The 26,228-nt window shown below is 35.6% G+C and overlaps 1 protein-coding gene across 3 annotated transcripts in view; it reads left to right on the top strand.

The window, feature by feature from the left end:
• The window catches only part of ATR (ATR checkpoint kinase), a 42,388-nt gene that overhangs the window by 5,938 nt on the left and 10,222 nt on the right, over positions 1-26,228 (top strand). For all 3 annotated transcript variants that reach the window (XR_012624290.1, XM_074833817.1, XM_074833818.1), the window contains exons 6-35: positions 1,062-1,256; positions 1,474-1,700; positions 2,495-2,647; positions 2,794-2,992; positions 3,596-3,855; positions 4,264-4,454; positions 4,560-4,660; positions 4,985-5,156; positions 5,820-5,987; positions 6,856-7,050; positions 7,393-7,578; positions 8,011-8,103; positions 9,554-9,684; positions 9,870-10,013; positions 11,200-11,293; positions 12,029-12,154; positions 13,626-13,832; positions 14,056-14,169; positions 15,106-15,221; positions 16,139-16,259; positions 17,156-17,293; positions 18,381-18,588; positions 19,048-19,226; positions 20,114-20,278; positions 21,470-21,561; positions 22,156-22,247; positions 22,645-22,822; positions 24,012-24,188; positions 24,584-24,743; positions 25,292-25,471. Coding sequence is in view for 2 of the 3 variants with exons in the window: in XM_074833817.1 (XP_074689918.1) it covers positions 1,062-1,256; positions 1,474-1,700; positions 2,495-2,647; positions 2,794-2,992; positions 3,596-3,855; positions 4,264-4,454; positions 4,560-4,660; positions 4,985-5,156; positions 5,820-5,987; positions 6,856-7,050; positions 7,393-7,578; positions 8,011-8,103; positions 9,554-9,684; positions 9,870-10,013; positions 11,200-11,293; positions 12,029-12,154; positions 13,626-13,832; positions 14,056-14,169; positions 15,106-15,221; positions 16,139-16,259; positions 17,156-17,293; positions 18,381-18,588; positions 19,048-19,226; positions 20,114-20,278; positions 21,470-21,561; positions 22,156-22,247; positions 22,645-22,822; positions 24,012-24,188; positions 24,584-24,743; positions 25,292-25,471 (4,762 nt within the window). In the remaining variant the exon portion in view is untranslated. The remainder of the gene's footprint in view (positions 1-1,061; positions 1,257-1,473; positions 1,701-2,494; positions 2,648-2,793; positions 2,993-3,595; positions 3,856-4,263; positions 4,455-4,559; positions 4,661-4,984; positions 5,157-5,819; positions 5,988-6,855; positions 7,051-7,392; positions 7,579-8,010; positions 8,104-9,553; positions 9,685-9,869; positions 10,014-11,199; positions 11,294-12,028; positions 12,155-13,625; positions 13,833-14,055; positions 14,170-15,105; positions 15,222-16,138; positions 16,260-17,155; positions 17,294-18,380; positions 18,589-19,047; positions 19,227-20,113; positions 20,279-21,469; positions 21,562-22,155; positions 22,248-22,644; positions 22,823-24,011; positions 24,189-24,583; positions 24,744-25,291; positions 25,472-26,228) is intronic.

Genomic DNA, 26,228 nt, shown 5'->3' with positions numbered 1-26,228 from the left:
CAAACGATTTTCATTTTTACAGACTAAAAACAGAAAAGCTGAGCGAATACATACAGAATGACACAATCATGTGTGTGGCTAAGCTCTTGCACTAGATGTGTAAAGCAGGTCTAGTTAAAGTCAGGTTGTTCTCAGATGAACAAAGCCAGTTCTCTCAGCCTCTGCTTGTGCTGTGCTTCAGCTCCCTGACTGTCTTGGACTTGTTCCAGGATGTTGATCTCTTTCTTGTATTTGGGCACTCAGAACTGGCTCCAGCATGCTGTACTCCAGGTGTGGGATCACGATCAGCCTTCACTCTTGATAATACAGCTGAGTATGTAGTTGACATTCTTTGCAACAAGGTCACACTGCTCTTATATTCAGCTTTTCCACAAGTCCACGAGGTCATTTTCTCCAAAGCTGCTTGCTAAACAGTCAGCCCTCAGCCTGTTCTATTGCATAGGGGTTTTTTTTTGTGCCAGTTGCAGGACTTTTCATATGTCTCTGTTGACTTTCATGATGTTCTTGTCAGCATAGTTTTCCAGCCAGTTGAGGTCCTCCAAATAAGCAGCTCTCCTTTTATCCACAGAGCTACCTGTCTCATTGTAGAAAGGCATCAAGTTAGTCTGGCATGATTTGCCCTTGGTTCTGGCTGTTGCCAGTCACCTTTTTGTCCCTTATATGGCTAGAAATGAGTTCAAGGAAGACTTTTTCCATAGCCTTCCCAGGGGCTGGGGTTAGGCTGGCTGGCCTACAGTTCTTTGAATCCTCTTTTTTTCCTTTCTTGAAGATGGGTGTAACGTTTGCCTTGTTATAATTATCAGGAACCACCCTGGTCACCATGGCCTTACAAGGATTATAGTGTTATACCTTTACAGCCTTTCAGATAAGTCTGATTTTCCATCATACTTAACTTCAGAGTTAGTAGCTTGTTCTCCCAAAGGCCACATTTAAGCTAAAGATTCATTTGGTATTTTCCTAATCCTGTATCCAACATGGATTAGCTTTGGTTTTGCTATGATGATTTATTTTTTCTGAAAAAAAGTATGTGTTAGAAAATAATTAATATGATCAAATTACAGACTTAATCCTGTAAACATGACATTGAAGAGCACTCTGTGGAATGCAATCACAAAGAAAGCTGCATCCTTAATACTTATCCTTGAGAAAGAAATTCTGACAGCGGATATTCTTCAGACTGTAGAAGGGATTGCTGTAATTTTGCGACTAGCTGCTTTGTGCATAGTTCATTGTTCTCCCCCAACAAAATCTACCAGGTAAGGTACCGAGGTGAAACTGTGAGACCAGTAGTTTCTTGTAACTGTTATTCTGATTTGTGTAGATTACTTGAATGCTTGTCCATGTATTAGGACAAGTATTGGATAAGTCTTGTGTGTTTTGAAGAAGTACATTTTCATAAACTTTGCTTACAAGCAATGCAATATTAAATGTTTATAGTCTGTTGCATTGATCATATAATTTCTGTTTTAACAGCATGGATCAGAAAGTAAATCATCCATGTAACTCTGAGATATTTAAGAATACTCCAAGCTCCTCAGATTCATTGGTGAAGATACAGTTCACATGGATTTCCTCTGATTTTACCACAACTGTAGTGAAAGTCTGCAGAAACCTGTTAGAGGCTGCGACGCAGATTGTTAACCTAGAACAAGTGATTGACAGAATAGTGAAAATCTTTGATGCTTTGCTGTATGCACAAGGTGAGAAATCCTTTAAACTAGCACGTCTTTGATTTGTAAATTAGGAATGCATCTGACTGAATTGTTCTGTTTGGTAGGGGTACTGAAATTATAGATCTTGTGTCAGAACTCAAATTTCTGTACAAAAAAGGTTAAATTAAAAAAAGCATTCTGATTAGAGAGCTTCCTTTCGATTCCTTTTTGAACATGATTTACTAGTCTTCGTACTATTGATTTTTATCTTAACAAGAGACTACATGGGGGTAGTGAATATGCATAAGGAAGAAACTAACTTTTAGCAGTTTTAATTTTCACACACACAGAGGCAGCACGCCTTACGATATCTGTTTAACTGATTCTGACCAGCTTCAGCAAATGTGGCATGCGGGAAGCATACCAAAATACTAAGTACTTGCATGGGTTTTTTTCAAAGTAGCTAGTAAGATGGAGGACAGACTCTACTAAGACTGAAGTATTACAAGTTCAGCTTACTAGCCATCCCAAAGTCCACCTGAGAGGCTTTGTACAAATCCAGAGAAGTTGTATGAATTCTGCTACTGGTATATCACACACTGTCAACTGTTTAATGAAATTTTTAGATTATTTTGATGTAGCACTAGGTAATTTATTATGATATGTCTGAAACGTAGGATATCCAGCATGTGGGAATAGTGATACTAATATTTGTTGATAGAAAAAATAACATTTTGTAACAAATTAAGAACATAAAATGTGCATCTGTTTTATGAACTATACAGAGCTGTGAAAGTATGAGGTTTTTGGTTGGTTTGTTTCATTTTGGTTTTTCCCCCTAGTGAAAATTCCCCTGAGTGATCAAATTCTTGATAATTTATGTGGATTGCTGTCTCTGCCCTGGATTTACAGCCATCCTGATGATTCTTCTTTTAAGCCATCTGCTTTTGAGTTTGATCCTCTAGTTCTGAGTCAAAAAACTGCACAGAGCTTCTGTAAGTATGTTAAAGTATATAAACCCAAATATCTGTGGAATGATTCTTGTAAAGTAAAATTATTGTCGTTGCCCTCTTACTGTGATTGATGATATCAAAAGTGTAAATCAAGTAATTATCTGCTTTATTTTGTTTTTTCTCTTTAGCACCCCGAAGTCAGTCACACTGTGTGTTCCTTCTGTCTCTGTTCCCAAGCAACATTCATCTGGATTGGAGAAAATCCATTTATCATTGGGCACTACAAAGTCCCCACGAAGTAATTCGGGCTACTTGTGTTAAAGGATTCTCCCTCCTGCTTCATCCACCAAGTGTGCAGTCCTACAGTATGATTCCCAAAGCTCTTTTGTATGTATTAATTCTGCTTTTCTGTCTCCATGCGAGAAAAACGGCGAATAAGAAATTTAGTATAAGCACAAAAATAGAGATTTATTTCTATTTCATCCAAAATTTGCTAGATCTCAATTTCAGAAATTGTAAGATATCAACAGGATCGGTGTGAGTGACAATGTCTATATGACAGAATAGTGTTCACTTACCATGTCAGTGTACAAGTTACTTCTCTAGTTGAAGATACCATTTCTAATTAACAAATTTAAACTGTGGAGGGGAAAGGAGACATCCTAAATGGTATTTGTCCATATGTCTTTAAATCTTTCCAGTTGCTCTGCCTTTTGTATATACATCTTGATGTCTTCTGTCCTATTGTGTTTAGTTGTCAGTTACTTCATAACATGCCAGCCCAGCATGTTATCACCATGCCCAGCGCTACTTCAAACATTTAATAGAACTTGTGGGTAATCTGAAAAGGAAAAAGATAATTTAGTGAAACAGATCCTTAAATTGTTCTCATAGTACCTTCAGTATAGTTAGAGAATTCAGACAATGTAGAAATACACATTTCTAGGTAAATGATCTATTAATATGGTTTCATTTTTGTTCCCATTTCAGAAATCAAATCAAAGATGAGTCTGAGCTAGTCAAGGAGGCTTGTGCTGCTATAATTGGGAAATTATCTTGCTGTCTTTCTGGTACATTCAGTATACGACCTTCCTTAGCAGACTCTGGTATTAAGCATGTTACTTACGATATTTTATGTAGCAGCCTTACTGTGACTTCAGCTGGTGAAAAAACTTGTTCTGTGCAAGCCTGTGTTTTCAAGCCATTTCTTATTCTCCTCGAGAACAAAGTATCCAGTTCGGTAAAGCTAGGTATGTGACTTTACCTTTATTAACATTTTGCACTTCTGTATGAGGCACTAAGTCACTACTTGTGTACCTTTCTCCATACTTTTGTTTCTCTATTGTTTTTCTTTTAATAGATATAATAGTGCTTGAAATGCATATTTCAGTTGATACCACTGCTAATGTTTGATGTTGTCATTGATATTCTTTTTAAACTACCTTGGCTTAATTGTGGTCTATGGCTATATCTAGAAATGTAATACTTGATAAAATCTGAATTTTTAATAGCTTGTATGGTTTGACATTATTTACTCTTTTGATAAAAAAGTATAGCTCATGGCTTACTTGCATCACTGTTTTGTATACTTCAATAGATTTTTTTTTTAAAGTGTTCAAAAAATCTTTTTCTTTCATCCTCCAACCCATGCCAACCAGCATTTATAGAAAATATACCTCATCTTTGCAAACATCTGGATTTTAACACTGATGAGTCCAGTGTGAAGATTCTTGTTGGGTCTTTATTAAATCTGATGGAAGATCCAGACAAAGATGTGAGAGTGGCTTTCAGTGACTGCATAAAGGACATACTAGAATCCTTAGACTCTGAAGAAGGATTTATAAAAGAGGTGGATTTATATTTATTTTTGGTTGTTTTTCCTAACTTATTATGGGTTTTGTTTCACTAATGTCACACTAAAATTATTTTTTTGTTTCGTTTTCATGTGTTCCAGCTGTTTGTTTCAAGGATGAAAGAAGCCTATACAAATGCCAAAATATCACGAAATAATGGCCTTAAAGATACTTTGATTCTCACAACAGGAGATATTGGAAGGTATTTTTGATAGTATCTTGAAAATTGCAAAGTAGTGTCAGTTTGTGATGCAAAGTAACTTTTTTGTTCAAGTGTAAATGTAAGATTAAATTACTTATTTCAAGGTCAGCCTTTGTCCAGAGTCCTTTGCAACTGTACTAAGATGTTGATTCATATGGAATATTCCTCATTTTCTTCTTCCCTGTCATAGGAAATACAGATAAGCTATGAAAATACAATGATGAGTCATTTTGCATTATGGTAATTGTATATTCTTAAGTTATTTTATTAATGCAACTATTCTTTTTTCCTTTTTAATTCTTTTTCTTCTGCTTACTTTGTAAGGGCATCAAAAGGAGATTTGGTACCATTTGCGCTCTTGCATTTATTACACTGTTTGTTGTCCAAGTCAGCTTCTGTGGCTGGAGCAGCATACACAGAAATTCGATCCCTTGCAGCAGCAAAGTCCATAAAACTGCAAGCTTTTTTCAGTCAGTACAAGAAGCCTATCTGTCAGGTAAAAAGAAAACAGTTGGTGGTTTAGAAAGACATATGTTTAGGTTCTTTTTGTGTATTTTGAAAATGGTATTCAACATGAGAATTACAGTATTTTACAAGGTGAAATCTCATTGGACAAGAAAGAGATGATTTAAAAAACAAAACACCTCCACAAACATTCAGGAAAGAATGGGAAATCTTTGACTTTGTCATAATCTTCTCCCCTCAACAGTATTGTTTTTCTTTTTTATCCCTTAGTTGCTGTCATTCTGAACTGTACAGTTTCTTGCATTGTGTGGTACCATTGCGGCAAGAGGCTATGATTTAAAATGGGAATTGAAGTCGGTGTTTTACAGGCATAATACTGACATGATTGATTTGTTTGTTTGTTACACCCATTCCCCAAAGACAGAAGTTCTGTTTAAAAGAAAATTGTCAAAAGCAGACTTCTAATTTTGAATTTTTTTTTTAATAATGCAATACCTGAATCCAGGGTTGCAAAATTAAATGCAATTATTAAGTGGATGATAATCCAGTTCTATAGCAAAGTAATAATCATAGATCTATGTACAATAAATGAGAAAGAAAAACAGATGCATAGAAAAAGGAGTGAAACTCTTGTGTTTATTTTTAGGGAGTGAAAAAGGGAAAAATAGCACTAAATATGTTTCTTCATGGTTAGTTTCTAGTGGAATCCCTGCACTCCAGCCAGATGGCAGTATTGAGTGCTCCATGCCAGGGTAATGAGCTACAGAAACAAACAGCTGCTCACCAGAGAGAAATGGCTCTGGACATGTTATCTGAGATCGCCAATGTATTTGATTTTCCAGATCTAAATCGCTTTCTCTCAGTAAGTTGGTCAGTCCTTTTTACTTTTGATTGGGGGGGGGCGGGGATGTGCTTGTGGATTTTCAAGTTAGTCCACAATTTTTCTGTGAATGTCACAGATCTGATTTTTTTTTTTCTCTAGTTGCTGTTATTTGTTATAATATAGAATACTTTGGGGTTGCTGCAGCTGGGAGCTCAAATACAGAGGAACAGTTTTATCAAGGAGTTAGTGATGGCTATAGTGCTAATTCAAGTATGACAGATGGTGAACTAACTAAGGTCTAGAATACTTATTGAGTATATCTATATTAATGGTTTACTGCACGTGGAGGGTTCCTTTGTAAGACATATTTTTGGCGCGGTGTCTGCTTTCTTGTTTCAAATGAAGAAAGCTATTGTTCTGTGGATAGACCTTTTGATCTGCTTAGATACCTGTTTTACTTGCAGCCTAAGTAGCTTCATACTCATATTTTGCTTGTTGGTAGATGGGAAATGCACAGTCATTAAGTAAGCAGTGTTCTAGTTGACTGATAGGTCGGGGGAGTGTTGTTGTGTGTGGGTGGGTTGTTTTTTGGTGTTGTTTTTCCTTTTAAGATTTCCTTTTGTGGAGAATCTAGATGGACACAAAAAATGCTCGCTCACTTTTTTGTTTTCATGTTTCTCCGTACTGATTAGATGAAGCACCTCCTTAAGTAATTATTTTTATCTGTATTTTTACTAGGTATTTCCATCTTATTAAATCTGTTCTTTATGCATGCCTATGGTCATATGTATGACCAGCAATGTGCAGTGTTGTACTGACACAAATAGAAGAGAGTCAAACCCTGGGGTTTTGGAGGGGTTTTTTGTTTTTTAGCTTTTTCCATTAAGTGTTGTTCTTAATTTACCAGAGGACCCTACAAGTTTTGCTTCCTGACCTTGCAGCCAAGGCTAGTCCTGCAGCCTCCACACTTATTCGAACCATAGCAAAACAGCTGAATGTAAACCGAAGAGAGATTTTAATCAATAACTTCAAATACATCTTCTCCCATTTGGTCTGTTCCTGCTCCAAGGATGAGCTTGAGCGGGCGCTTCATTATCTCAAGGTAAATTGTATTTGCTCTATAATACATGCAGATTCAGAGCAACAATTGATGAATAGTGAGCTTTCTGCTTTATTTAAGTTACGGTATTGCAAAACATAGGTGGGAAAATTGTATATGCAGAAATTTTGCTGTTCTTGTTTATAATTTGTTCTGTTGGCTCTGAGGAACTGTTGTAAGATAGTTTGCGAACCTAAAAACTTGGTTTATCTAACACTGAGCTGATTGGAAGCTTCTTCTTTGATTTCTATGGTAAATTACCAGGGTCCAGTGCATCCTGTCTCAGTGTGCTAGTTTTAGTGTGGTGGAATGAAGACTTGGTTTCTCTTTGCTGTTTGATTATAGAATGAGACTGAGATAGAACTGGGCAGCTTGCTGAGACAGGACTACCAGGGACTGCATAATGAATTATTGCTGCGTATAGGAGAACACTATCAGCAAGTCTTCAATGGTTTGTCAATATTGGCTTCCTTTGCATCTCATGATGATCCCTATCAGGGACCTAGAGAAATAACGTCACCTGAACAAATGGTAAGGATGTCAAATTTTCATGTTCAAATTTTTCAAAATTTTTTTTCTCCAGTCTGACAGTGAAGACAATTTGATATTCTCTGAACATCGCTTATCTGAGGCAAAAAGTGGAGGAAAGGCTGACACTTCATATGAAGTGTTTCTGTAATAGGGAGATATGTACCAAGTATGCATAAAAAAAAACCCCTCAAACATCGCGCGCACATGCATGCACGTCAAATTCCTACCAGAACAAAAAATCCTACAGCCTAATAGGGATGTCTTTCATAACACTGATATTTCTTAAGGAGCAGTGTATATATTTGGGATTCTTCTCATTTGGCTTTCAGAATTAGCATTTCATACTTGCTTTCTAATTTCTTAAGTTTAGGAATGTGTTAATAATAAGATTATTTGTTGACATTCTTTTTGTTTTGCTTTTTCCCTCCACAGGCTGATTATCTGCAACCTAAACTGCTTGGTATCTTGGCTTTTTTTAACATGCAGTTACTGAGTTCCAGTGTTGGCATTGAGGATAAAAAAATGGTGCGTAAACTTAATTTTGAATATTAAAACAAAGATAAATAAGGGCTATTTTAATATTCTAGACTTACTTATGTGACTGTGCAATGATCACTGAAGTCTCAAAAATACTAAGCTTCAAACATGATTCTTGAAAACTCATAGTCTCACTGTGGGTAGGACTTCTGGGTAAGCTCAAAAGTTTTTGTTCTGTTTCTTTAATGGTCAGCTAGTGTATATGTTTTGGTCAGACATGCTATATATGGTATATGTAACAAATCAGTCAACAAGTAATTACAGAGGAGGAATCCAAGTGTATGTTTTATATGTGTGAAAGAAAGTGGAGGATGAGGGAATGCGGGAGAAAACTGGAGTTACTGCAGGGAATGGCGTTGTAAGGGCACCAAAGGGAAAGCTAAAGAAAAAAAAATGAAATCCAAAAGAAACTGGACTTTATTGGTTTTGCTTCTCACAGAACAGCTCCTTTCAGCTTTTACTGTAGAGAGCATTTAGAGAAATTAGAGCTCACAACTTGAGACAGAGTCTGAAAATTCTGCTCTGCTGAGGCAGTGCTTCTAACCACAAGACAGGCCTAGCCACCTCACAGAGGTAGTGCAGATGATTTCTGTAGGGAATTTTTCAGTGCTAGAATGTATATAACCCTTACATTGATGGACTGCATTTTCTCTGGTGTTAATTCAAGCTTTTTGCTTCTCTGATAGTCATGTTGAGATGCTCTCGTTTTCATACTCCCATGTCTTCATGCTTTCTGAATTTCTTCATTTGTATAGCATTTCTTCTGCTGCACCTGCTATTTCTATCTTTTCTTGTTCTGTTTTTTGGTGGTGGTGAGTTTCCCCATTGTGACCTTTCCTCAAGCTCAGGTTTCTTCCTGTGTTACTGATCTGTCATGCTGGCCATTGACTACCTTGTTTGGTACAGTGTTACTGTGACTGAAATATCTCCTGCTTTTTCTGCATCTCATTATTTCCTCTTTTGTCTTTTGTCAGTTCCATTGACAACCAAGCTATTACCTGTTCCCTGAAGCTTACCAATCACTTCTGCCAGAAGTTGTATGTCAATTCTGTTGTTGGTGTTTTCTTGCTTTGGTTTTTTTTAAATGCAAGTTTATTTGTTTATATATCCAAAACCTGCTCTTTTTAGCTTCTAAAACTTTGAACATATAGTCAATCATTTGGTATAACAGACTTCTATAACCGTTACCTCCTTTGGTGTTCACAGTTCTTCCCTCATCAATCTGTAAACAGTGTAAATAATGACTTTTTTTTACAATAATGTCATTACAGATTCCCTTTCATTCTCTTTTCCTTTAACGCCCCAATCCTTTATTGAAACACCAAACTGAATTTGGTGTCTTACGGAGTATGATTTCTTAAGCCAGGTTTTATTAGAAAATGTGCTTTGTGTATGTTTTACTATCTAATGCACTAAAATGACTTTTCTCTCTGTCTAGGCTTTAAACAGTCTTATGTCTTTAATGAAGCTCATGGGTCCCAAACACATCAGTTCAGTAAGAGTGAAGATGATGACTACACTGAGAACAGCTCTAAGATACAAGGATGACTTTCCAGAACTGTGTTGCAGGTGAACTGATAGTGTATCCGACATGCCTGCTATTTCGGTCCTTCAATACACTTTTTTTTTTTGTCGACAACAATCTAAACCACAGAGCTGAAATAACTTAAAATGCTTTTCATGACTCCATTAAAATGTCTTTATGCAGAGAAGAATCATTGATTACTGTTGTTTTGTTGTCTTTTCTTGTTTAGAGCCTGGGATTGTTTTGTCCGAAGTCTGGACCATTCATACCTTGGTTCCTTGCTTAGTCATGTGATAGTAGCATTGTTGCCCCTTATACATATCCAGCCAAAGGAAACTACAGCAGTATTTTACTTTCTCATAGTTGAGAACAGGTACTGTACAAAATATTTTCATTTATATGGATTAAATCCTGCAATAAGAATGGGGATAACACTAAATTAAAGTTGTCCAGCACTGAGATGGGAGAACTTACTTTTCTGCAAAACAGTATGTTGTTCTATAGAATTCCTACTTCACTAAATTGCAATGACATTTTGAAATTTGACGAGTGACAGCCTCGTCTGAAAAGATGTTTTTATATCATCCTTGTAAAGATATATGATGCTGTGGCCAAGGTACACCCCATTCAGACGCTTACCCCTGCCACGTTTTCTGATAATGCATTTTTTCTGCTCGTATGGAAAATGACTTCCCTCTACAGGGCACACAGAATAACTGATTGCTAACCTTTGCTCTAAGCTAGAGAGAAGCGTATAGCGTTGGAAACAGGGAGGAAATGAGTTCTTTATTTGTTCCGTTCAATAATTAGAGTTATAATTACCAAATGCACAGAATTTAATGTTGAGTAAGATGTCATACATCCTCTTCACAAATGGTCACACCAACTGAAAATCAAAGTCTTAATACAAAAGACTGACATTTTAGTTACTTAACCTCTCTGAAGACCATGTTGAGTCTTAATTCTTTTTCATCTTATGTTTTGCAGCTTAAACTTACGATTTTTTTATTTTTTTTTTAGGAGTGGTGATAGCTGATATCTTGATTACTTTTGTTGGGTTTTCATTTTTCTTGCACTGTATCATACCAACAGTATTCAAAATAAAAGATGACAATAGAAATAATAAGGCTTTCATAGAAGCTTACAGTGGCAAAATTGAAAGAGATTCCTTCATGTTAGGAACACAGAATTCCTTTTTTTGGTTTTGTGGGGTTTTTTCTTATATGGAAAACTGGAACAGTATTCACCTCAAATGGGATTATTCTTACTCTTTGGCCAGTGCCCAAAATAAGGATTGCAAATCCTGATAGAGATGAAGCAACTTTGAAAGCTTTGGAAAGAACTGCCTTTAAAAGAGAAAGTAATTTGAAGTATAGAGGAGAAATACCTGTGGCTTAGTTGAGAAACAAGAGAAACAAATTGTTTAATATGTATACTTCATTAGAATAAAAATTAATGAAATTTACTTTTTTCTGCTTTTCAAGCCTTTGTTCTTTTAGTCATTACATTTCATTGCTTTCCTTTGTTCTTTGCAATATTTTTTTTTTTGTAACTGTTAGGGATGCAGTACGAGAGTTTTTGCACGAAATCTATTTTCTGCCTGACCTTCCAGAACTAAAAGAAATTCAAGTTGTCCTTCAGGAATACAGAAAGGTATAGCTTCTTTTATTTATTGTTTTATTTTCAGTGCATCAAATGATTTCATGACAAGTAAGGAAAACATGTCAAGTTTATCATTAAGTGGAAGTAGTATTTATCTGCCTCCAGCAAAACAGAATTTGTATGGCAGGAATACTTTGAAATAGGTTCTGATTCTTTTTTTAGGAGAGAAGTATGCTTATGTTTAACATGCTTGTTTCTGTAGCATCTCCTGAACACTGACTTTTGATCTTTTTGAAGCAAAAGAGATTATAAATCAGTAGTATTAGCTATGACAATGATTGTGTTACCAGAGAAGCTACTTTTAATTTGATCCCTCTGCTGTATTCTCTTTAAAGGTAACAAAGTTTGTCTATTTTTAGGAGTACTCCATTTCTTTTGCTTGCCCTCAGAATAGTTAGGTTGCACTCGGATGGGAAGCAGCAATTATTTAGTGGGAATGAGGTAACAAAAGTAAAAATTGATTTTAGATAATGAGGTGCTCAAAGCAAAGCATTTTCTTCTGATTTAATAAATTTTATTTACACCATCACAGAAGCATAAATATAGCACCTTTTTGAGGGAAACATTTTAAAAAACAGACAGGAAGACAGTGGTATATGGACAAAGGCAAGAATGTAGTCAGAAAGGTAGTTGTTCGTATGTGTTCTCACTTGTGTTCTTTGAAATGCTGCTTAACTGTGTTCCTGTTATACTTCACTTGAACTTCTTATGTCATGTCTTGTTCAGGAATCCTCCAAAAGCACTGACTTGCAGACAACACTGCAGCTGTCTATGAGAGCTATTCAGCATGAGAATGTGGATGTTCGTATTCATGCACTTACCAGCCTGAAAGAAACATTGTATAGAAATCAGGTATAGAAAACCTCCTTCAGTAGAATTAAAAATAAATTAAAGTAGCATCTGGACCAATAATCTGAAACTCCTAACTGCTACTGGGTATTCACATGAGCTGTGTTATTCTCCTCAATTTATTAAGCTATCTGTTTCATAATATAATGGGGAGAAGGGATTCTCTGTTATCATGTCTCTTTGTAAGAGGACTTTCAAATTCTCCAAATCTGTGTGATGGTGATTCAGCAAGGCTAGTGGTACATTTCTTACTTTTTCTTCAACGCTGAGGAAAGATGTGTCTAAAGTCTATTCAGCAATCTGTTGTGTGGGCTTTTCTCTGTTAGAACATGTATGGCTTTTGCATCAGGAGACTAATACATTAAAGCCGGAATTTTTTGTGTGTGAGTGTAATACCTGAAAGAATTAAGAAGTGTGTGACCACCTCACAGCCTTAATTTTTTTTCTCTTTCTTCTTTGCCTTCCACCCTCAAAAACTTGAATCCATTGATTATATTCAAATCATGTACAAGTTGAAGATACTGCTTTTCAAATCTCTGTATGTGACCTATTAAAAAAAATAATTGTCCCTTTAGTAGCTATAAGACTGTGGGACACTCTTCAGTCAGAAATTTTTAAAAATCCTAGCTAAAACAACAAACAATCATTGTGTATATTCCTGGTCAGTCAGTAATTCTTGCAGCTCATGTCAGCAAAATCTTGCCATGTCTTGCTTAGTTAGAAGTCTAGCAAAATAATTGAAGCAAATCAAGTTTAATTAGTTCCACAGCTCGTGGAACTATCTGTATCTTTTATGTAGGCTGTTGTTTCAGTTTTCATTAAACATAACAATGGCAAACATTTTCACATGACCAAGAGAAAATATTTTTTTTGTATTTGGACTAAATGTGGATCTGGGGAATGAACACTAGGCCAAAATGAAGAAGGAAGGTCATCCAATTAAAATGATGGGCATTGTTTAAAGGGCTTGAAACCGTTGGCTTTGTAGAACTGAGAGCAAAGAAATGGCCAACAAATGGGGAATCATAAGGGTACAAATGGCAGTGAAACCAGAAGGTATGACAACAGCTGCATGAAAGAAATTGAGAGGAAGTATCAGAACGTCTGAATAAAAGGAACAGATAAGTGAAAAAGATCATGTAGAAAAGGAGAGGCTCTTGGTAAGACAAGGAAAGAAAATTTAGTAGAGAGCTGTGTGATAATGAAATACAATATTGGCCATGACAGCATTATTAATTGAGGCCCAAATCCCTCATTGTTACTCACTGTTACTCATTTATTTAATCCTTCTTAGGGTAACAACAATTCAGGACAATTGGGCTACAGTTACAAAATGACAGTATTTGAATCACAAATCTAAAGTCGTGGGGAAACAAAATACAAACAAAGAGTGACTCACAGATGGCAAATTTCTGAGATTATTTACCATAATCATGGTTGTAGAATAACCCATCTTTATTTTTCAACTTCTTAGGAAAAATTGATAAAGTATGTAACAGACAGTGAAACTGTGGAGCCAGTCATTTCCCAGTTGGTAACTGTACTTCTAATCGGCTGCCAAGATGCAAATTCTCAAGCCCGACTACTTTGTGGAGAATGTTTAGGTGAACTGGGAGCCATAGATCCTGGCAGGCTCGATTTTTCAACAAGTGAAACTCAAGGAAAACATTTTACATTTGTGGTAAGAAGTGTTGTTGTAGTGTTTCATTTAGCATTAAGGGTATTTTAAAAGTACTTGAGAGTAGGGAACCTTTTATCTTTAGGCCCTTTGAAAATCTATACTTGATTTCTCATATACTTGCTTTCTCAACAGTTTAGAGTCAGGCTTCAAAGTGATTATTTAGAGATTAAAGATACAGCTATTATTCAGTTTTAATAAAACTGGCCTTCTGTTTGTGATTGAGGCTGGTGTGGAGGATCCAAATTTCGCTTATGGATTATTAATGGAACTGACCAGAGCGTTCCTTGCTTATGCTGATAATGTTCGTGCTCAGGATTCTGCAGCATATGCAATTCAGGTAAGATACGTGGTTAGATCCTATTTTTTCTTCGCAATTTTCTATCACATGGAACTTAGAATTATGCAGTATAAATGTCCATTTTGAAGTACATGTTGAAGTATTTGAAACTTCATCCTATGCAGCTTTATATTACTAAGTAAAAGGTTACTCAGGGTAGTGATTTTTTATTTTTTTAACTCCTCAGTGCTCACTTAGAATTCTGGGGAGTTGTCAAATAAAAGCAGATTTGTTAGCTTTTATGTCATGATAATTTAGGAGAGATCTGATGTTTCAGAGGTAACTTACCAGTCCATACAAGGAGTAATCCTGAGACTGACTTAGAAATGGTGCAGATTCTATAGGCAGAAATAAAAAGGAGTAAGTATTCCCAGGAGTTTAATGCTTACACTTCTAAGAAGCAACTGAAGGGGAGCCCACCCTTATTTTCAGACTCTAGTCTTCTGTGCTGGTTTGCCAACTCCAAGCTGGTTTGCTAGCTCTAAGCTGATTTGGTGGTTGGGGGTTTTTTTTGTTGTTGTTTGGTTCGGAGGTTTTTTTTGTTGTCATTTAATATGTTTGTGAAAACTTCAGGACACTTCTTTGCTCCAGAACAAAGTAAGTGGCCCCATGTAGTCAGCAGAATAAGAAAATTTCATGAACTTATGCACAAGGAGGGATCAGACTAACTTATAGTCCTGGTTTATTGGCAGATGTGAAAAATAAGAGATAACATGGTCCAAACACCAAGTGGAGAATCTTGGGAATAAATAGTTGAAATCAACACTGTCTAATAATAGGGGATGAACAATATTGGATGTTTTGCAGTTATAATGATGAAATAAACATTCTGTAACTTCTATCTCATTACTTCTGTATATACACCAGTTTTTGTTACTATTGTGGTCATGAAATATTTTCAGTGCTAACTTGGTGATGTAAACCATGCCTTTTCAGGAGTTATTGTCTATCTATGACTGTAGAGAGACAAACACTGACTGCCCGGGCTCCAGGCTTTGGAGGAGGTTTCCTGAGCATGTGCAGGAGATCTTGGAACCTCACTTAAATACACGGTATATGACAACTTCAGCAATTTCTTTTCATAACAGCTTTAAAAACCTTTTGTTTTCCTCCAGGCTATCAATAACTTCATTTGGTTTTTTGTGGTTGTTACTCTTCTGTGAAGAGTGATATGTGTATATACAAAATTGAAATAAGGTCTTTCTGTGTAAAGCCAAATTAGCACTTCCTTGAAGATAATTCTCTATAAATCAAACACGCAAAATTCTGAGCTCGTACTTTGCACAGATATGCCTGTTTGTCCCTAGAGCATTGTCTCATACAGTGTTTTGAAGCCTTTGTTTCTGTTTTCTTTCCTCTGTACAAATTCTCACTAGTATTTGAATTTGTACTCAAATCCATTAATATCCCTTTACTGCTACCCTTTATAGAAGTAGGAGGAGCTCTCTGAGTTTTAATTTTGACTTTTCATTTTGTTGAATTAATGGTAAGAATAATGTGAAGAAAACTTCAAATGAGTATGCACTTTAATTTGAAATAATCATTTTCCTTTCTGTTTCCTCATGAAGACAGTCATGGTCATCTGTGATAAGTTTTACTTTTTTAGAAAACAAACATTTTGGCATTTCTTGGTTTTCATATATGTTTTGGGGTTCTCCTGTCACAAACATAGTACTCAAATATTAATCAAACTGCATTTCTTAAAACTGATTAGAACAGCACTTTGAAGTATACTTTAAAATTCTGGTAACATGTTAGTTTGTTTGTATTTCATGTTTCATTTTAATAAGCTCTAAAGTAAACTATGTTGACTACTGAAAGTATTTTCTTAATCCTTTTTTAAAAGATTCAGAAGATGAAACCTAATATGATTCCAGTTAGGGAACTTCATAGTTAACGACATGCTATTGGTTTTTACTATATTAAATAAAGAAGTTAGTTTTATTAAATGGGTATTTTAAAATTACAGGTACAAGAGTTCTCAAAAGGCTGTAAACTGGTCTAAGATGAAGAAGCCAATTTACTTGAGCAAATTAGGTGATAATTTTGCTGAATGGTCAGCAACTTGGGCAGGTTATCTTATAACAAAGGTAAGAGACTAAATCTGCTCTCTGTATTGGTGTACACAACAGTTCTTGAACCACATTTTGGTTTCTGAAAGTCAGGAATGGATGGGGGAAAAGATGCCTCTTCACTATAGGCCTGTTAAAGCACATATCTACTTCTTGGGTCATCAAGGTAACCATGCACCTTCTCTTCCCCAGCACCGTTGCTTCTTGGTCGTGCTTTACAGGTAGTGTCAAAGCCAAAAGTCTAGAAAGTTTGCCCTTGTCCAGAGACTCTTGTATATCTGAAGGCACTGACAAATGCTTCTGAAAAGTATCTGAAATAACTGGAAAACCTCACACTTACCTTCTCAGTTTCTGAAAGATTTATTTCATTTCCCCAGAGCTCCACAGTCCCAGCACATAAAAAGTACTTGTCTCTTTCTTCCTCTCCTTTCCCCTTTCCAACATGCAAGTGACCCACTGAAAATTTCACTTCTAAATCAACCACTTTAAGAAGTGAATTTAATCACAGTAGCTCAGTAGCTACACTGTCCTCTTTCTGTTTCAGACAGAGAAGAATTCAATGTCTTCATAATTCCTACTTTTTTCAGGCTTTTAAAGGCAGAAGAGAGGTTGAGTGCAGTAGTAGACTCTCGGCCTTAAGTTTTTCTTTATGGCCAGTGCAATTTCACAATGGTGTGGAAAACATGGAAAAGTGGAACATGTAAGCAATGCTTGCCTGTCTTTTTGTGGTATCAGCAATTGATACATGTAATAACAGCTGCCATCTGGCATCCCTGTTGCAGGTTTAAGTCTGCTGAACTACCTGTAGGAGACTTGTATCTTACAAATTCTATCAAATAATTTTGTCAACAAAAACATAGCCATTAATTGTTCAGGCATTTGCACTTTTGTAATGATGCTTTTCTTGGAAATAGGTGCGACATGATCTGGCCAGAAAAGTTTTTGATTGCTGCAGTATTATGATGAAGAATGACTATAAAGTGACAATTTATCTGCTTCCACACATCCTTGTCTATGTTTTGTTGGGATGCAGTCAAGAGGATCAACAAGAGGTGAGACGTATAAGATGGTAGTGTTCTTCATAGGAATGTTCAGGAGCTGTTCAGTTCTGTAGATTTACTGTAGACCTACATGAACTAATTGTATAGGTGTTAAACTCCTTTTCCTGTATTAATAATATAAGTTTTCTGCCAGGGTTTTGAATATATTCATACAAGTTTGTGTTGAATTGCTTTTCTGTGGTTTTCCATCTATTTCTTCAGCAGGGCCTAGGATGAGATATTATGCAGTTAATTATGACTGCAGTAACATCAAGAGCTGGAGTGGTACAAAGAGGAAGAGAGTGCAACACAAACAAGGAATAAAGTGAACTTGTATACTTCCAAGAATTCAAACCCATAATTTTTTTCTCTCCCTTGCATACGCTTAACAATTTAAGTGGAAAAACTGTTTGGCTATGAGGTTCATGCAGAGCAGGACTCATAGACGTCTTAAACACGGATAAGAGGGAAAAGAATCATCCAGTCTTCTTCAGTTTGCTTTAGCAGCAGTTGAAGAGGCTGAAAAATACAACTTACATTTTATTAATTTGAAATTTCACAGCCAAGATGTCTCTGTCTAAACATTGTGGATGTGTAGAGGAGTGTGATGACTTTTCTTGTGTGAACAAAGTACATCCACAATAAGCATCTGTTAATTATGTTAACTTATATTCTCTTGACTAAAACAAACAGGAAGCAGGTCTTTCAGCATGGCATTTACTTAAATATAACAAAAAAGTAGAACTGTGATCTGGTAGCCAGTAGATAAATTGACTCTTAGCAAACCTTGAAGTATTGTATTTGCAGCATAAGTGCAGTAGCATTCATTGTGTCTTGAAACCTAAAATTCCGGTAACCGTGATGGTTATTCTGAATCCAAGGGTTTGTTTTTCAAAGACTTTCTCCCTGTACAGACTCTCCTGACAACTACTGCTACTTGATTTGTCATTTTTTCCTCTCAAGATCATAAGCTGAAAATTCATAAAATATACAATTAAAATATATAGTATTTTAGTTTGATTTTTGTGTTAATTACTGTTTCCTGCTGTTTTGATGCCTGTTTGGCACTTCTGTCTTTTATCATATTAATGTTTGGTAGGTTTATGTGGAAATTATGGCTGTTCTGAAACACGATGACCAGTCTACCAGGAGACTTGAAGACAGTGCATCTGATCTAAGTCAGCTGAGCACACAGACGGTGTTCTCCATGCTTGATCATCTAACTCAGTGGGCTAGACATAAGTTTCAAATACTTATGGCTGAGAAAAATACTGGCAAGTCTGGTAAAGACAGAAGTGATCTAAAAAGTGAGTGATGCTTATTTTATTTAAAGTGGCACATTTTTCAAATAAGTATTTAAATTTGCCACTTCATTATGACCATTTAAGAATGCAATATTACTATAATACGTTAGTGTGGTTTATGTTTTCTTACTATTGTATTGTGATTTATACCCCCTCCCACCCCAAATGCATTGTTTTGAATGCCTATTGTAAGAAATACAGATTCAAAATTTTAAAATGACATGTTAATTTCTTGTTAGTTTTCTAAAGGTTAAGTTTAACATATTCTATGCAGTCTTGCAAGATGCAGGAAGTTCCCTGGGATTGCTTTAAATAAATTGTTGTTGACAGAAGAGAAAAATGTGTTCTTAAATTAATCAGAATATCTCACTAAATTGTGAAATGAATTAATTTGATGCGTAAGGTATTTCTTGTAAATGAAACCTCAGCGGACAGACTTTTTAAAATGTCTTTTTTCTATAGCATCGAGTGAGGACTATGGAGAATATCAAAATGTGACACGTTTTCTAGACCTCATACCTCAGGATACGCTAGCTGTGGCTTCCTTTCGCTCTAAGGCTTACACAAGGGCTGTGATGCACTTTGAATCATTCATTACAGAGAAGAAACAAAATATTCAGGAGCATCTTGGATTTCTTCAGGTTCTGAAGTTGTTTTTTGTTTTTATTTGTTTTATTTTAAAATGAAAATAGACATAGATGAATAAAGCTTTGTCAAATTCTTATCTGAAATGGGAAGAAGAAAAGATGCAGTTAGGTTCTTGCTGTTGGATACAAGTGTTTAGTCATCTGTCTTTAAGCAACACTTAGTACTTCCCCTTGCTTGTTACGCTCCTTACATGAAAAGGAAGGAGTAGATTTCTAGTGTATAATAAAAGATTGTAGAATCCTGAAAATAGTTAAATGTGGTTTTGTTGCAAGTATAGCATTTATTGCTTTTAGTTAACTCTGTGCCTTTTGTCAGAGAAAACACACTCAACTATAATTAAAAAAAAAAAAAAGCCAAAGCACATTTGAAGGAAAGCTAAGTGGCTTGGTCTGAAGTAGAAAAAGTGCTAATGCTAAGGGTATTGAAAATTATTTAAATTATTTCCAAAGCCTGTTTGTAGTTCCTTATGGTTTATACTCCTCAGTGACATTTCAGATTTGAAAAACTTAGTATGTTTCTTTTCCACCCTAAGTAATCTGCAGCTTCATTATACATTTTTATCGTGTAATATTGGATATTTATTTTGCCCTTTATACAGATTGTTTCAGGTTGACACTTGGTGTGTTATTCTTTCTTATTCTTCCCATACTATGAGATCATAAGTATGACAGTATGCTAAGCAAAAGTAGGGCTCAGCTTTGGAAGTAGCCCAGCAAAACTGACATCTTCCATGAAAGCATAATGACAAGAAGTCCTACAGAGTAGTTCGTTCTCCCTTTTCAAGAAGATGAGTGATTCTGAGCATGTTATATATAAAATATATTATTTTGTTGTCTTGGAGATGTTGTTAATGTACATTTCCAATTCTGCTTGAATAAAGAAATTGTATGCTGCTATGCATGAGCCAGATGGAGTAGCTGGGGTGAGTGCAATTCGGAAAGCAGAACCGTCTCTCAAAGAACAAATCCTTGAACATGAAAGTATTGGCTTGTTAAGAGATGCGACAGCCTGTTATGATAGGGCTATCCAGCTGGAACCTGATCAGGTAAATACAAGACAAACTCTTTATTTTTATAAAAAATACATGTAATTATTATTTTTTTAATCTTAACTAGCACAAGACTAAGCCAAAATTACCTGTTCAGAATATTTAAGTAAAATGGGAACGTAAGAGTTTACTGTGGCAGTTGCTGAATAATTATTGCTATTGGAAGTGTCTTATGAACTAAAAGGAATCTCTTAACTGGGTTTATACTGTAATTTGCAGGCTCGGGTTAATAGTTGGATGCTTATGCCCAGGTTTTTGCTAGGACAGCTTACCAATTAAAGTTCAGCCTTTGTTTGGGAAGGCCTGAAACTGGATTGCTTAAGTATCAGTCAGTACTGGTACATGCCAAGAGAACTATTAAAGCAAGTTACCACAGGCTTTATTCAAAGTAATTCTGACTTACTATTTTTCATTATTGACGTCCAGGGAAAATCTTCATCATGTAAGAGCAAATGGAAATCGATTAAAGAAAACTTACAATTATTTGTCTTCCATTCCCCTTCCCTTCCTTTATTTGGAACGTAGAAGTATAAGGTACTGTAAAGTGAGAAGTACTGGAAAACCATCATTCTTTTCATATACCAAAGTGAATATCCAGAGATGTGATGATAAATGCCAAAAGAAAGTTGAAGACATGTATTACTCTTCCTATATTTGAAATACTCTTTTAATGCAAATTCGTAAAAAGTTTCCTAGCCTAGGATATCCCTATGGTTTCTTGCCGTTCCCTATGAAGCAGAGCTTATCTAGCACAGTTGACAACAGGTACAGTAAATAAAGTGTTTTAGTGGCCCTACTTCATTCCCAGAGTATGGAAAACATTTTTATGAAGAGTGAAATTGCTTTGGGTTCTGGGGCTATTTTCTTCCTGTGACTTTTTTCTTCTTGTTACTAATTTCTTTAAATCAAATTTTATTCACAACTCTGATATGGGTATTAATAAATTAACATCAAACTATATTTGTGGTGAAGTGCTTTTCAAAAATTGCTGATGGTGATCATAATTCTTTGATAATCATAGAAGTTTTTTAATTTTGAACGTTCATTTAGCTTATGGTGCAATTGGTTATGACTTTTCATATTATAAAAAGCATCCAAATGGAGGTGTTTCCTCCCTCATACTGCCATGAATTTCATTAATGTATGTGTGTGGGTTTTTCAATTTTTTTTTTTTTTCCCTATTTCTAGATTATTCATTATCATGGTGTAGTGAAATCCATGTTAGGCCTTGGTCAGTTATCTACTGTAATCACTCAGGTCAATGGAGTGCTTGCAAACAGGTACTGTGAGCATACAATGTTTACTTGAGTAATATGAAGCTCTTGTGTTACACCTGTGTCTCAGTAGCCATTTCTGTGCAGTATCAAGCATTTGAGGCTTAGCAAGCATATCCAATTAGCAATATGAAGGTAGAAAACTTTAAGTGCTTTGTCTATAGATTATTTATTTCAAGACTTCCAGAAATGCTAGTACTTCTTGACTGCATTGTGTGCAGCGTTGATATGTGCTTTAATTTGTTAAACAGAATCTTTCATTCATTGTCTTGCATGTTACTGGTTCCATAGCTATTCTGTAGCCTAATAAGATAAATGGATTGGAAGAGGTGATTTTTAAAATGTGCTATAGAACTTAAATATGCTACTTGGAAATTGAATTTGTGGGATTGTGTTGTACAGCTATTATTTGTTATCAATGCATATCCTTTGGTTTTATTGAGTCTTATTAGAAGGAAGCTTACCTTCTTTTCAAGTGAGAGAAATTTCATATAAAGATTATTGCTGATACAATGTAGGAACTAACATAGACTGAAGGGGGAAAGGAAAAATCAAATTAGTTCAGTACAAACTTTTATTGTCTTTGTTTTCTTTTAATAGGTCTGAATGGATTTCTGAATTGAACACTTACAGAGTGGAAGCAGCCTGGAAACTGTCACGATGGGATTTACTGGAAAATTATTTGGCTTCAGGTAAGTTGTTACGATATCAAATTATGAATACTTCCTTGCATTTCTGAACAAGTGTATGTTTTAGTCTAATCATCTTGAATCAAGGGGCAGCTACTGTCATTTTTTTGGTCTTGGTTTTTACTGAGAGGGTTGCTTCTGACAGTCTTCTAGATTTTTTTTAAATGTATTTGATGGTAAACTGTAGTTCTTGAGTAGAAATTTCAAGCAAGTGCAAGGCCAAATTCCTTCTGGGTTTGTTTAGGCAGTTGGATTGTGGGGTGGAAATATACAGTCTTTCTAAAATTCAATTAATTAGTTCTGAGAAACTTATTTTCCAGTAGTATGTTAAGACAAATTAGCATGTTCAGATTAAGTTGCTTAAAGAAAGAATTTGAGATGCTTTTTTTTCTCCCCAAAGATGTGAAGTCCACTACTTGGAGTGTCAGACTAGGACATTTATTATTATCAGCCAAGAAGAAAAATGAAGCAGCTTTTTATGAAACACTCAAGGTTGTTCGAGCAGAACAGATTGTACCCCTTTCAGCAGCAAGCTTTGAAAGAGGATCTTATCAACGAGGATATGAACACATTATCAGGTTTCTGATTTTCATGTCACTATTCTCAAATCCAGAAATCACATAGTCAAGTATGCAGCATCAAGAATTTTCCATTTCCACAATAAATGGTACTGATGTGCATTTTCTGTCACCTCTTCTTTTAATTTTTTTAAATATTCAGCCAACTGGAAACCTTTGATTAATTGGGAGTTTATATTTATCCCCCCTGAAAAATATTCACAGTAAAATTGTTGGGCATAGTCTTTCAAAATCAGCAAGCAAGTTTATGTAAACTTCAGGTAATAAAAATCAACAATTTAATTCCATGCTTAAAGTAGTACATATAGGCCAGTAACTCCATTAAGTCCATTAACTAAAGAGCATTGCTTTTAATCTATATGGTGGTCTAAAAGCACCCCCTTCTTTTATCAACAAAGAGCAGTAAAAATTGAAGTTGGCTGTAGTAGACTAAAAAGTAAATAGCCTTTTTTAATGAAAAAGGCTTAATACTTCCTCTGCACTGTAAATGCATTCTTATGGCAAGATATTGCATGAAATTAGTCAGTTGAAGTATGTATTAATTACTTCTTAATTCTATTTGTGGTGTTAATTTTTGTGGTGTTATTTTATTCAGGAAAGAGAGTTTGACTATTGAGAAGTGTTACGAAATATCTTGATTTAGCCATTGATCTGGGCTTCTCAGAAGCCTTCAGTTACTTTTTCTCTGTCAGATATACCCACTACACATGAGCTCTGCCAATGAGAACTTAGGCATTTACAAGCTCTCAGCTTTGCAACTTTACAATGATAACTAATAATAGTGGTATCTTTAAATAAACGGAATAACTTTATTGTAAAGGAGGTGTTTAAGTAACAGTGTATTGCCTCTGAAATATTTGTTCAAAATATCAGACTTTCTGAAGAATTGTTGCTAAAAGTAATGGACAGAAATACTCTTTGTAAAGATTAACTTCTTCTCTAAGTGCTCTTCATTGTCTCTGTGTTCAGCTGCTTGACAAAGGAATAGTGAGAAAATGACCGATGAGTTTACAAATCCTTGATTTTGTGCGTGGTTTTGCTTCATTTTTGCTTTAAAAAGTCTTACTATTTGAAAGTACTTACATGGCCAGCTTTTAGAAAGAAAATGGCAAAAGCTTTATCAAAGTTGCATATATCTCACACAGCAACCAATTTTCAACAGTTTTTTTCCTTTATTTCACTAACACAGGTTGCATATGCTGTGTGAGTTGGAACATAGTATTGGACCAATGTTTCAGCAACCAGATGGTGACCACAGTAGAGATTCCCTGAATTGGTGTGCTCGTATTGAAATGACCCAAAACTCCTACAGAGCAAAAGAACCCATCTTAGCAGTGAGAAGGGCTTTGCTTAGTCTCAGTAAAAGGTGAGAACATGGCTATTTCTTGTCTGTTTATGTTATAATCTCAGTAATATTCTGGTTTTCCATATGTGTGTTAGAAGAGAGAAGATAAAACTCTGGAAATGTATGTTGTAGACAAAAGCAGTCATCTCCAATATTACGTACCTTCAAAATAGAAGGGAAAAGTGGTTCTGTAGGAAAGATAAGGGAGAAACAGGGGGAAGGAGTATTTGTTTCTAGGTCTAAGTGGAAAAAAGGTGAGACAGATGTATTACAAATAATTTTTAGTGATGGTTATTGTAGTATATAGCTTACTGAGAAATTTTATTTGTGTATCAATACGTTGTGATGTTTACTTCAGACTGTAAAGTACCATTCAGGACTGAAATCTTTCATTTTCTGCAAAAATATCTCTGCAGCCAGGATTACAGTGAACTCGTTGGTCAGTGTTGGCTCCAGAGTGCTAGAGTCGCGAGAAAAGCTGGTCATCACCAGACTGCATATAATGCTCTTCTGAATGCTGGGGAATCTACGCTCTCAGAACTTTATGTAGAAAGAGCAAAATGGCTCTGGTCCAAGGTAAAGAAAATAAAAAATGGAGCTTACTTTCTTACACACAAGAAAATAAACTTTAATCTTCTTCAAGAAAAAAAGGCACACAGTCAGTATATGTAAAACAAAATATGTCAACTGGGACTATAAACATGTTGTGATTGCAGTTGAGCCACGGGAAGTTTTTACCTCCAGCTGCTAGTCAGCCCTTTTCTGTATCCATTGACTTTTCTGGCAGCCGTGTATACAACTGGTGGATTACCTGCCTCTGTCAAAGCAGCCCAGGCAAATTTAAATTACCTTAACAGTAGACCTTTCCTTGACTTGTGTCTTTTTAAGTAATAGAGGTAGGCAGCGAACATGGGAGCAATTATTGTGGTAAACCTAAAGGGACAATAATGCTGAGATGACAACAGAATATGAGAAGCATCCGAAGCTAGTAGTAATCTGTTACCACAGCTGGAATGGCCTAGAACACATGCGGGGACATAGCTTTGCCTTAATAACAGCTGTAAGATGGAAGTTTTACATCTCTCTTACTTAAAGTATATAAAATGTTTTCCTCTTTCCCTTAGGGTGAGGTTCATCAAGCACTCATTGTTCTCCAGAAGGGGGTTGAGTTATGTTTCCCTGAAAATAAAGCACTGTGCAATAGCAAAAATCAGCTCATCCATGGCCGGGCAATGCTGCTAGTGGGCAGATTTATGGAAGAAACTGCTAACTTTGAAAGCAATGCAGTTATGAAAAAGTATAAGGTAATTTGATATACTGGTGTTAACAAGACACTAGTTTGAATAATAATAATCCAAGTAAGCTGTTGTTACGCTCCTGATGATTTCAACCAAGGATAACATCAGTGGGATTAAATAGTGTATCAATGCATAGGAAGGAAGTAGTTGTTCTTGTAAGGATTTAACTATCTGAATTAGCTTTAATATAACATGTCAATACAGGGAAGCCTACAGTGCCCAACAGTGGGAGCTAAGAATACCTGATATAACTCTTTTAAAAAAAAACAAATTATAGGAGCATGGCTTTTTTCTTATGCATGCACAAACTAGAATTCCTCACTAAAATGTGGGCTGCTCTAAACAGACAGTGAGGTAACTTGATGACACATTGCATTACTCCTCAGTTACTTCTCTTTGGTAGTGACTTACAACCATGCTTTAAATATGCTCGCAGTCTCTGAAGAACTAGAAAAAGGGACAACTGGTATGGTTTTCTTCAACAACACGGCACTACACTGCCTCCTCTTGCTATGCCAGTGAAAAACTGTTTTGGCATTAATTAACACATTGCCTGCTAAACCAGTAGATGCAGATCTTCATGCTTCCTTAGAAGCAGTATGTCTCCTATCCAAGTTTTGGCATTAATACTGTGTCTTATTAGTGAATATACTTCTGTAACAGTCATTTGGAGAAAAATTTAACAGATAAATCAAATGAAGGCTCAAATCATGGAAACTAATAAAATTTTGGTGGATTATATTAAAATACTAATGCTTAGAAT

This window comes from Strix aluco, chromosome 9 (genome assembly GCF_031877795.1).
Source record: "Strix aluco isolate bStrAlu1 chromosome 9, bStrAlu1.hap1, whole genome shotgun sequence".
In the NCBI taxonomy this organism is placed as follows: Eukaryota; Metazoa; Chordata; class Aves; order Strigiformes; family Strigidae; genus Strix; species Strix aluco.
Note: the sequence above shows the minus strand (reverse complement) of the source record. Positions and strands in the feature narration are given on the sequence as shown.